The sequence below is a fragment of the Erinaceus europaeus genome, chromosome 13 (assembly GCF_950295315.1).
Source record: "Erinaceus europaeus chromosome 13, mEriEur2.1, whole genome shotgun sequence".
Lineage (NCBI taxonomy): Eukaryota > Metazoa > Chordata > Mammalia > Eulipotyphla > Erinaceidae > Erinaceus > Erinaceus europaeus.
The window spans coordinates 62,382,732-62,395,107 of NC_080174.1; the positions used below are offsets into that span (position 1 = coordinate 62,382,732).

The following is a 12,376-nucleotide window of genomic DNA, read 5'->3' on the forward strand; positions in this document are numbered from 1 at the left end:
GGAGCTAGAGTGTTCTCCTAAGTGGGAGTACCTTCTCAGAGACCCTCATGTGATGTTCATTTCTGTGGCCCAGAGGGCAGACACCAGGAAACAAGTAAGGATACCAGCAGAGACTGAAGTGCTAGAGCAATCCCAGCTCCTAGTCAGTCCATTTTGCCCCATCTGTTAGTGCTATCTTCCCCTCACCTTCTCCCTCACATGCTGCCCTGCTATATCCCTCTTCTTATCAGGTCCTCTCTCCCTCCTGATGACCTCACTTCTTTAGTTCTTGTGGTATGGCAACTGCCTGCCTCACCCCACTTTCAGGCTGCTCTCAGGGCATGGGGCCTCTGTGCTCAGAGCCCACCACTATGATGCCGACCCCATTCTTCTTGACTTCTTTCTGGCTTTCGCAGTGATGACTGCTCTTATTTCAGACCCTGGTATCATGAGAACACTATAATAGAATGTAATGGAGTCAGGTGGTAGAACAGCTGGTTAAGCACACATGACGAGAAGCGCAAGGACGGGCGTAAGGATCCCAGTTCAAGCCCTCGGCTCCCCATCTGCAGCAGAGTCACTTCACAATTGGTGAAGCAGGTCTCTAGGTGTCTGTCTTTCTCTCTCTCTCTCTCTCTGTCTTCCCCTCCTCTCTCCATTTCTCTTTGTCCTAGCTAACAACGATGACACCAATAACAACAGTAATAATTACAACAACAATAAAAAACAAGGGCAACACAAGGGAAAATAAATAAATAAACAAAATAGAATGTATAATGAAACTGACTTTGGAGCCAAGTCCTGACTCTGCCACTGATGGACTCTGTGACCTTAGATAAATCTCTTGCTTTGCACCTTACTTTGCTTATCTTTAAAGTGAAGATGGTATATCCTACTCTGCAGAGTTGCTAGGCAGATAAAAAAGATAATATACATAAAGAGCTAAAGATAAAAGTAAGTAAACTGGTACTACCACAATGGGGAGTATCTTAAGACAGTACTGTCAAGTAAAGACTCAGATCTCACAACTCTATTGCTAGGTATAGAACATAAAATAAGTCACACATTGCAGCCCAGGAGGTGGCTCACTGGATAAAGCATTGGACTCTTAAGCATCAGATCACAAGTTTGATTCTCAGCACTGCATGTATCAGAGTGACATTCTGGTTTTCTCTCTCCCTCTCATTAATAAATGCATCATATAAAACTTCACATGAGCTGGGGAGACAGGATAATAGTTATGCAAAAGACTTTCATGCCTGAGGTTCCTAGGTCCCAGACTCAATCCCCAGCACCATTATAAATCAGATCTGAGCAGTATTCTAGTAAGACAAGCAAAACAAACAAGCACATAAACAAAAACCTTACACATTTGTTTAAGGAGAGTTGTACAAGAATATTCACTGCAAAATGTGGAGGCAACCTAAGGATCCTCCAGACTAAATATGTGGCACATGGAATACTACACAGTAGTTATAAATCGATAACTTGTTCCTGATGGAGAGGACCAGTGACAGTGGTGAGAGGGATCTATTAGAGGTCTAGGCCCACCATGTCTGTGTGGGAATCCCAGGACTCCTTGAATAGGGCCTCAGGTATTGGGGTGGCCTGTTAGTGACTAAAGAGTCATCATTAAAGTGTGCCAGTCACTTGCCCTTATTCAGTTTTTGTAGTCCTTACTTTGTCTGACAAGATTAGCTCTGGAGTGATTGAGAGACATGCAATAGAAGGTAGGTGAGGAAGGTATCTAGGTCTAAGTAGAAACTATTTCATTAGGTACTTTATGGTTTCTTTTTAGGTCTTTCTGCTTGCTTGCTTGCTGTATTTATTGACTCACTGCAAACTACCGTGCACTTTTGCTTTCAGGTAGGTTTTCCCCCAACTTCTGAACATATGTACATATGCTCCATCTCTGTGGGCCCCTACCAGACCTGGCCCTCAATGTGAATCAACAATGGCAGGCATGTTCCATTCTCCGAAGGGAGGCTGGATAGCATACTCTGCCTATCACTCAAGGATGATGGGTCCTGAAATTGGCGCAGCCTGGAATGTTCCTAGCAGTGACCATGGAATGTGAGCTCAGACCTACAGGGATGCAGAGGTTACATAGGCTCCTGTGCTCAATATGGGCCCCAGATCAAATCAATGGGGTTTACAGTGAACAGTATTTATATACTTTTCCCATATTTGGGAGCTACTCTCTTCCCTGATCCAACTTTCTGGTCCTTTTTCCAATGATGACACCACCCCCCCAGACAATAGCTTAGGTCACCTACATATTGGATGTCAGGCACAGGCAAAAACTAGTTGGGTCATGGGTCCCTTGGAATATACCTAAAATAGACCTACTAGCTTTTTCCAAAATGGAGACCCCAAATGTTCGTCTGCAATATTCCAGCCTTTAGATTCATGATTAGTCAACAATTGTCTCTACTTTCTATCTTAACTCTTTTTCAACCACCTGGTTCCAGATGCTACCATGATGCCAACCAGACTTCCCAGGGCAGATGACCCTACCATGTATCCTGGAGCCCTACCTATCCAGATCCCTGCCACACTAGGGAAAGAGAGAGACAGACTGGGAGTATGGATCAATCTGTCAATGCCCATGTTCAGTGGGGGAGCAATTACAGAAGCCAGCCCTTCCACAATCTGTTCCCCATAATGACCCTGCATCCATGCTCCCAGAGGATTAAAGAATAGGAAAGCTATCAGGGCAGGTACCAGGATATGGAGTTCCAGTGGTGGGAAGTGTGTGGAATTGCACCCCTCTTATCCTATGGTGTTGTCAGTGTTCCCATTTACAAACAAAAACTTAAAAAAAAATAACTCGGAGTTGGGAGTCGGGCTGTAGTGCAGCGGGTTAAGCGCAGGTGGTGCAAAGCACAAGGACCGGCATAAGGATCTCGGTTTGAACCCCGGCTCCCCACCTGCAGGGGAGTCACTTCACAGGCGGTGAAGCAGGTCTGCAGGTGTCTATCTTTCTCTCCTCCTGTCTTCCCCTCCTCTCTCCATTTCTCTCTGTCCTATCCAACAACGACGACAACAATAATAACTACAACAATAAAACAAGGGCAACAAAAGGGAATAAATAAATAAAATAAATATTAAAAAAAAAGAAAAAATAACTCGGAGCTACGTGGAACTTTACTGATATAGTTGAAAAAAGTAAGCAATACATAAATAAACACACAGAGATACATATATGTATACAATATCATGTATAAAATTTTAAATATGTAAAACTAGGGCTAAAAGCCCATCCAGTTGAAAACATACTTTACCATGTGTAAGGTCTTGGTTTTGAGCCCTGGTACCACATGGTAGCACCTGAATGAAATTCATGAAGCTCCATGGATGATGCACTGGTAATACGGAAATCTGTCAGAGAATGTCCCCTCTCTTCTTTACACTTCAAATTTCACTTCCAATGTAAAACATATTACCACTAACTGGCTGAGGTCAAGGATATAGATTGAGGTTTGGTTTTTTTCATATGGGAACCTTAGCAGAAAGGGCTTGTTTTATACTAGAGTGTGCATTCTTCCTACTGATTGATTGGGTAAGTGGTAGTCAGCCTTTCCTGTTCTTCCTAGTTCAATAATTTCTGAGTCTTGAGTAAGAAATTCACAGAAAAGAATAGACTGCTTGGCTATCTGAACCCTCAGATAAAAGAAAAAAAAAGTTCTTCATATGGTTCCATCCTGCCCATTAGATATTTCCCTACAGGTCTGAGTTCAAAGTCCCAGTTCAAGAGTGTCCTATTATTGGTCACTGTCTTCCTTGCAGGAAGGGATGGGCCAGCTGAGTTGAGGTTCAGATATTCTTGAGTTTCCTGGCCAAATAACCATCCTGTTAACAATTATTTAACCCTGGCCACAACCTGGCACAATGATATTATGCTCTCCATTTAACTGATGAAGATACAGATGGGTTAAGCAACTTGCCCAAAGTCACAGCTAGTGATGAAGGAAAACTGATCCTTCTGTGTCTGATCCCAATGCCCAGACCCTACTTTAAAACAGTGCAGGAACTTGACAGAGAAACAGAACCATGGAACTGTTAGGAGACGGGACAGTCTTAAATTGGGAAGAAACTGCCCGGGTCTCTAAATCACTGGAAGAGGACCTTTCTGAGAGCAGAGAAAGTAAGGTGACCCCTGGACAGGGTAAAAACAGACAGGAAGGGAAACTAGGGTAAGGTGAAAGTTTTCAGAGGGGATGATGGAGACAGGGGGACATATGTGCAGGCTATTTTTCAGGGAGGGTCTCCATTTTCTCTGGGATTCCCCTTTGTTCTGAGTTCCCTAGAGCTCCAGGACCTCTTTCCTGGGATCTCACACCATGTGTTCTTTCCTCATTAGAGCTTTTTGCCCAGAACTGTGCAGCTCCATTTCTCCTCTAGACTGGAACTTTGTGAGGAGAGGGACCTTATCTGCCTGCTCTACTGTTGTAGCTCTAGCCCCTGACTCTAAGTAAAGATTCTATGAAAGAAGTTTTTTTCTTCTTCTTTTTCTCTTTTTAGATAAAGATAAAAAGGCAGAGAAGGAGAGAGACAACAGCACTGAAGCTTCCTTCAGTGGTGGATACCGGGCTCAAACCTGGGTTGCACACGTGACAAAGCAACACACTATCCAAGTGAGCTATTTTGCTGGCCATTAAAGACATTAACTTTTTTAAATTTTTATTTATTTATTGGATATAGTCAGAAATTGAGAGGAAAGGGGAAATACAGGGAGAGAAACATAGAGACACTTGCAGCTCTGCTTGGTGAAGGACCTGCAGGTTGGGATCGGGAGCTTGAACCTGGGTCCTTGAGCACTGTAACATGTCTGCTCAACCAGGTGCACTACCACCCAGCTACAAGACATTTCTTAAATGGAAGAGAAGGAGGTTTGGAGGGAGGGCATTTCTGAGACTGACTATGGACAACCCTGTCCTGACATGTAGATAGTCCAGGGGATGAGTCAATGTTGAGTGAATTGGGGTTCCCAACATACCTTGACCTTTGATCCCAAAAGGCGGCACAAATTCCCGGATCCTTGCCCACTTGCGGAAGGAGTCATCCAGGAACATGGGTGCTGGCTTGGAGAACCTGTAATACAACAGGGCCATTGAGGATCCCCAAATGCAATAGGCTAGAATGCTGGTTGGCTTAATTTTGGCTATGGATCTGCTGGAACCCACTCTGCACATTCCAGCATGCCCTCCCTACTCCAGCCTATTGTGGGGTGGAGCAGATTTTGTCCAGCAGAGCCCGAGTTAGGAGGAACAGGTCTGACCAGTCCTTATGTGGCCAGCTGTGGAAATGGAAAGACAAGGATTGGTATCACAGAGCTTGCTCTCTGGCATGGAATCCATCAGCACATTCATCACTATGTCACTGTTGCCCACACTGTTCTTGGGAACACAGAGATGAGACACTGTCCAGTTGAGGAAAAAAAAAAATCTCAGAATACAGCCAGTGCGGGGAGACAAAATTTGGGAGAATTCTGGGAGGTGGACCACCCAGAATGATGAGAAAAGAGGATTCATGAGGAGAGGGTAAAGCAGGTGAAAAGCACAGACCTCTGGTAGAGAAAGAATGCAATGTCCTGTGACTCTGAGGCAGGACGGAGGGGGAGCTGAGACCATGAAGGGCCTGCACACATCTGGTGGCAGAGAGAAGGAAAGAGGAAAAATATGTCACTAGGGATTGGGGGGGGGGGGCAGGGAGGCCTAAAAAGGGAGGAACAGTTTTGGCCTAGAGGAAAGAAAGGAGTTGAAAGGAATGATGCTCAGTTGAGGAGAAAGGGGAAAAGGATAAGTCTCTTCTGGGGAGAACCAAATAGAGGGCAGGGCTGGGGAGCAGAAGAGAGTGAGGACAAGTACAGGAGGAACAGAGCTCTGAATGTAGACATTTCTGGTCAACTATGCATGGAGCCTACTGCCTAGTGTGAGAACCCTTTCAGGCCACTTAGCAGTCTGGATGATAGTTAGCACTTGTCACTCACTGTATGCTGAATCTTGGCTATGGGGGCTGTTTAGGGCCTATCTGGCCAGGAATGCATGTCAGAGGCTTTGGCCTTGGTGGCTCCATCTGGATTTCTAACAGCCTGAATCAGCCCAATAGAAGAGAGGTCCTCTTCAAGTCCAGAAGCTACCACGTCTTACGTTTTCTATTTATTATTTTCCTTCCTTCCTCCCTTTCCCCTTTTTTTCTTTTACCAGAGCACTGCTGTTCATTTCTGGTTTATGGTGGTACTGGAGATTGAATCTCAGACCTTTGGTGCCTTAGGCATGAAAGGCTTTTTGCATATCATTGTTCTATCTCCCCAGTCCTTCTTCCTGATGTGCTCTAACAACAAGCAAATACTTTTCTTACACACCAAATCTTCCAGCAGGAACAGTTTCAGGGATTACTTGGAGATTACAAGATTACTAGGTTACTAGATATTTTGAAGTGAACTTGAAAGAGATGGAAAACATCTATTCCTGCTCCCTCCTTCACTACTGCTAGGAAGTTGTGGTGTCTGATAGCATGGGAAGGCCATTTGTGACTTACAGCTCACTTCCCATTTCTCACTTACAGCTAGACTATAAACTCTAAGTCAACTAGTGCTTTTGCTAACTTGCTAGAGGCACTGAGGGCCTTTGCTTTACATGGAAGAGCAAAAGAAACCAGATCCCTGGATAGGTCTACATCCAGAGCCTCCCCTGTGTTGGGGCTGAGTGTCTGTGATGTTTGCACAGTTTCTCAATCAGTCATGGACAGGATTTTATCTGCCTCCTGATGTGAACTGGATATTTTCTACTAATAAAATCGAAGATCTGAGCCTGGTGGTGGCTCATCTGACTGAGTGCACATGCCACCACGCATGAGGATCTGGGTTTAAGTCCCTGGTCCCCATTTGCAGAAGGGATGCTCCACAAGTGGTGAAACAATGCTGCAGGTGTCTCTCTTTCTCTCTCCTCAGTTTCTCTCTGTCCTATCAAATAGAATAAATAAATTTTAAAAAAAGGGAAAAATGGCCACTGAGAGCCTTAAGTTCACTGTGCACACACTGAGCCCCAGGATCACCCTGGTGGCAATTAAAACAAAACAAAAAACATGACGATTCAGCCAAATAGTTTCAATGTATTGGCCCATCTATTCTCTCTAAATAGAAAGTTCATAATGTTAACTTCTATTTAAATTATGTGTGTGTGTTACATACCAATTTTGGGGAAAATATACAATAATTCGTACATACATAACATTTCTCAGTTTTCCACATAACAATACGACCTCCACTAGGTCCTCTGCCATCATGTTCCAGGACCTGAACTAATTTTCCTTTTCTTCTGTTGTTAATATTATTAGTTTTTATTGTTTCTTGGGCTTCACTGCTCTGGCTTTTTTTATACTGAGAGACATCCACAGAAGGGAGAAACACTACAGAGCCTAAGTTTCCTCCAGTGAGATGGGGTCAGGTTGGGGCTGCAATCATGATTAACTAGGCATCATCCCCAGTGAGCTATTTTGCCGGTCCTCTTCTATTATTTTTAGAATGCTCTATAGATGATATTTTTTTACTTTATATTTGATTGTTATGCAAATGACACATCTTTCTTTTTACATACAGAGATCAAGTCAAACAACAAAAGTCATAAGCTACCTGGGGCCCTAGTCAGGGAGTCCTGGGATTCCCACACAGACATGATAGGCCTAGACCTCCAACAGATCCCTCTCACCACTGTCACTGGTCATTTCAGGAACAACATAATGGACCCCTCTGTGGGCCCCTATTGGACCTGGCCCTTAATGTGAATCAATAATGGTAGGCATGTTCCATTCTCCAAAGGGAACATGGATAGCATACCCTGCCTATCACTCGAGGATGATGGGTCCTGAAATTGGCGCAGCCTGGAATGTTCTTAGCAGTGACCATGGAATGTGAGCTCAGACCTACAGGGATGCAGAGGTTACATAGGCTTCTGTGCTGAATATGGGCTCCAGATCAGATCGATGGGGTTTACAGTGAATAGTATTTATATACTTTTCCCATATTTGGAAGCTACTCTCTTCCCTGATCCAGCTTTCTGGTCCTTTTTCCAACGATGACACCATCCCCCCAGACAATAGTTTAGGTCACCTGCATATTGGATGTCAGGCTCAGGCAAAAACTAGTTGGATCATGGGTCCCTTGGAATACACCTAAAATATACCTACCAGCTTTTTCCAAAACAGGTAAATAATAATAAGAATAATAATAAAATAAATAAATAGAATCTTTTTTTTTTTAATAAAAAGGAAACACTGACCAAAACCATAGGAAAAGAGTTGTACAACTCCACACAATTCCCACCACCAGAACTCTGTATCCCCTTCCTTCCCCTAATAGCTTTCCTATTCTTTATCCCTCTGGGAGTATGGATCCAGGGACATTATGGGGTGCAGAAGGTGGGAGGTCTGGCTTCTGTAATTGCTTCTCTGTTGGGTGTTGATCCATACCTGGAGCCTGTTTCTATCTTTTCCAATTGGGGTAGGACTCTGGGGAGGTAGAATTTCAGGACACATTGGTGAGGTCATCTGCCCAGGGAAGTCAGCTTGGTGTCATGGTAGCATCTGCAACTTGGTGGCTGGAAAGCATCTCCCCAGACATCATCTCCCCAGACAATACTTTTAGCCCACCTGTATTTTACCTGTTTTACAATTTTACAAAAATTAGTAAAGTCATGGGCCTCTTGGAATAAACCTAAAATAAACTTCCTAGCTTCTTCTAACATGAAGACCCCAAATCTCATCTGCTATAGTCTTACTTTTGTTCTGTTTTATATCTTAATACTTTATTTTTTCTCTTTCTTTCATCATCATCATCCTCATCCTCATTATTATTTTACCAATACACTGCTCATTTGTTTATGGTGGTGCTGTGGATTGAACGTGGGACCTTCAGTGTGTCAGGCTTGAAAGTCTTTTTGCATAATCATTATGCTATCTTCCCAGCCCTGAAAGTGGACCTTTTAATGCCCTTATGAGAAGAGGCCAGAAAGCTAGCTAGCTCTTTCTGACAAAGAAGCCAGTCATCTTGAAACCCAGAAGAGGACCCCCACCAGATTCCAACCATGCTGTCAGCATGATCATGGACTGTGAGCCTTCAGGACTGAGAATTGATTTTCTGTTGTTTATAAGACATTCAATTTGTGATACTTTGTTGTAGCAGCCAGAGCTGACTAAGACAATAACTAATGGACAAAATATTCATGGAAAAGATAAAAAGCTAAAAGGAAAAAAAAGATAAAAAGCTAAAAGGAAAAAAATGGGCCAGATAAGGGAAGGGTTTCATAAAATCTTTGCTGATAGTATGTAAACTTTTTTGTTTTTATGATCTGCTTTCCAACGTGTTCCTTTTTCCTCATCCTTTTATTGGGTCTTCATGTATTAGATACTTGCTTTTTTAAACTTTTTAAAAAAATATTTATTTATTATCTTTTGTTGCCCTTGTTGTTTTATTGTTGTAGTTATTGTTGTCATTGTTGTTGGATAGGATAGAGAGAAATGGAGAGAGGAGGGGAAGACAAAGAGAGGAGAGAGAAAGATAAGACACCTGCAAACCTGCTTCACCACCTGTGAAGCGACTCCCCTGCAGGTGGGGAGCCGGGGGCTCAAACGGGGATCCTTCAGCCGGTCCTTGCCCTTTGTGCCACCTGCGCTTTAGATACTTGCTTTGTAGACCCTTTTGATAGTCCTTAAAAGAGCCAGACTTCTAACATTGATTTCTTAAAGATGTATTTAGTCAGGTCTGGGAAAATAGCTCACTTGGACAGTACACCTGCTTTGCCATGAATGCAGCCCAGGTTCAAACCTAGATTCTGCTACAGTGCATGGAGCTTTGGTTCTGTGGTTTCTTTTCCTAACTCTCTCTTTGTCACCATCTGATTAAGTCAATCCAGAACAAAGGAGCCACACAGATAACAAAACAAAACAAACAAAAATTATTACCAACAAAAGAGGAGAGGGAAAGAACCAGGGACTCAAAGCATCATCCCTGTGGCATAAGCAATACTGGGGATCAAACTTAAGACCTTGTGCTTGAAAGTCTAGTGCTCTAGTCACCATGCTACCTTCTGGGTGATTAACATTTCTTTCTATTAATTGGGTGCACTTTTGTGCAAAGGATACTTTACACACACACACACACACACACACACACACACACACACACACACACACACACACAGAGAGAGAGGGAGACATGAATCTGCCCCCACCAGCACTGCTCTGCTCTGGCTTATGGAAGTGGTAGGGATTGAACCTGGGACCTTTGGTGTCTCGTGCATGAAAAGCTTTAAAATTTTTTTTTGCATAACCACTATGCTTTCTCCCTTTTTTTAAAGATTAACTTTTTATTATTTAAATCATGAGAGAGAGAAGCCAGGAAATCACTTCTGTAACATGCAACACAAGGGCTTGAACTGAGAAGCTCAGGCATGTAAGTCCCATACTCTATCAAATGAGTTGTTTCCCCGGTTACTCCTGTGTATCTATCTTAAAAACATTTTACTATGTTTTCAACATATACACTGAAAATTTTAAACACGTACAGAAAAAACAAACAAAAACCCACCAGTACAGTGACACCTTCACAGACTTATCACCCTGGCTAGTTTGTCAATTATGGTCATTTTTGTTTCTTGTATATAACATTCACTTTCTGTATTATTTTGGCAAATCCAAGAAACCATGCCACTTTGTTCAGAAAATATTTCAGCATTACTATGCTGATTTTTAGTGGGAAGGAGGGGCACAGAAATTTTGGTGAGTTGTATACACATATATGGCTGTCAAACTATACATTTGGAATCTTATAATTTTATTTTTAAAATGTTCTTTAAATTTTTTCATTATATTTATTTATTTACTGGATAGATAACAACCAGAATCTAGAAGAAAGGGGGTGGCAGAGAGGGAGACAGACAACTGTAACATTGCTTCACCACTTACAAAGCTTTTCCCCTGCAGGTGGGGACTGGGGGCTTGAATCTAGATCCTTGAGCATTGTAACATGTGCACTCACCCTTCCCTGAATCTTATAATTTTTTTTTGCCTCTAGGGTTATTGCTGGGGCTCAGTGCCTGCACCATGAATCCACTGCTCCTGGAGGCCATTTTTCCCCCCTTTTGTTGCCCTTGTTGTTGTAGCCTCGTTGTGGTTATTATTGTTATTGTTGATGTTATTCGTTGTTGGATAGGACAGCGAGAAATGGAGAGAGGAGGGGAAGACAGAGAGGGGGATAGAAAGACAGACACCTGCAGATCTGCTTCACCGGCAGTGAACTGACTCCCCTGCAGGTGGGGAGGCGGAGGCTCAAACCGGGATCCTTCCGCCTGTCCTTGAGCTTTGCGTCACCTGCGCTACCGCCAGACCCCCGAATCTTATAATTTTATAAACATTTAAAAACTTATTTATTAATGAGAAAGATAGGAGGAAAGAGAGAAAGAACCAGACATCTTTCTGGTACATGTGCTGCCGGGGATCGAACTCAGGACTTATTTCTTCCTCTCTCCTCTCTGCCTCATGTGCACTTCTCTCATATGTAATAAGTAAAATTAATCTCTTAATAATAAAATTCTTATGTTGTCTCACTTAATGTATGTTGTTTATTTTAATATTTGGCTTATTTAGATCAAAATGAGAGCATGCATGCATAGTCCACATACTGCCTTTGGCTGATTTCTATACCTTCTTTTAAATGCGTAAGTTTCCTTTTCTCTCGTTCCACCTTGGCTTTTGTGTGTGTGTGTGCCTCTAGAGTTATCTCTGGGGATCGCTGTCTGCACTATGAATCTACTGCTCCTGGAGGTCATGTTTTTCCCATTTTGTTGTTGCCCCTGTTGTTATTATTGCTACTGTTGTCATTGCTATTGTTGTATAGGACAGAGAGAGGAGGGGAAGACAGAGGGGGGAGAGAAAGACACCTGCAGACCTGAGTCACGACTTGTGAAGCGAACCCCTGCAGGTGGGGAGCCAGGGGCTCCAACTGGGATCCTTACGCTGGTCCTTGCACTTTGCGCTATGCACACTTAAGCCACTGAGCTACCGCCCGGGCAGCCCCCTCACCTTGGTCTTTTGATCTTGGCTCTTGAATCCTTTCAACATACCCCAGTAATCTTAGATAATGTTCCTGCTTTCTAGTATGAGATGTTTCAGGCTTGTCTTGTACATTTCTTGCCTTCACCTGGAATTAGTCATTTCCCCAAGGAACATGGGTTTCATTTAATTGGAAATGTACTTTGATTATATTTAGCAAAGTGCATAAGGAAGTGAAAGACACCTACCAGATGGATTCACTCATAAGTGGAATATAGAAAACTTAAGACAGGGACTAGGTGGTGGTACACCTTGTTGAGCACATAAGTTATAATGCTCAAGAGCT

The 12,376-nt window shown here is 43.0% G+C and overlaps 1 protein-coding gene across 6 annotated transcripts in view; it reads right to left on the reverse strand.

The window, feature by feature from the left end:
* ST3GAL3 (ST3 beta-galactoside alpha-2,3-sialyltransferase 3) overlaps positions 1 to 12,376 on the reverse strand; it is a 270,798-nt gene that overhangs the window by 33,327 nt on the left and 225,095 nt on the right. For all 6 annotated transcript variants that reach the window (XM_060206046.1, XM_007535285.3, XM_060206044.1 and 3 more), the window contains one exon: positions 4,979 to 5,073. In XM_060206046.1, coding sequence (XP_060062029.1) covers positions 4,979 to 5,073 — 95 coding nt within the window. The remainder of the gene's footprint in view (positions 1 to 4,978; positions 5,074 to 12,376) is intronic.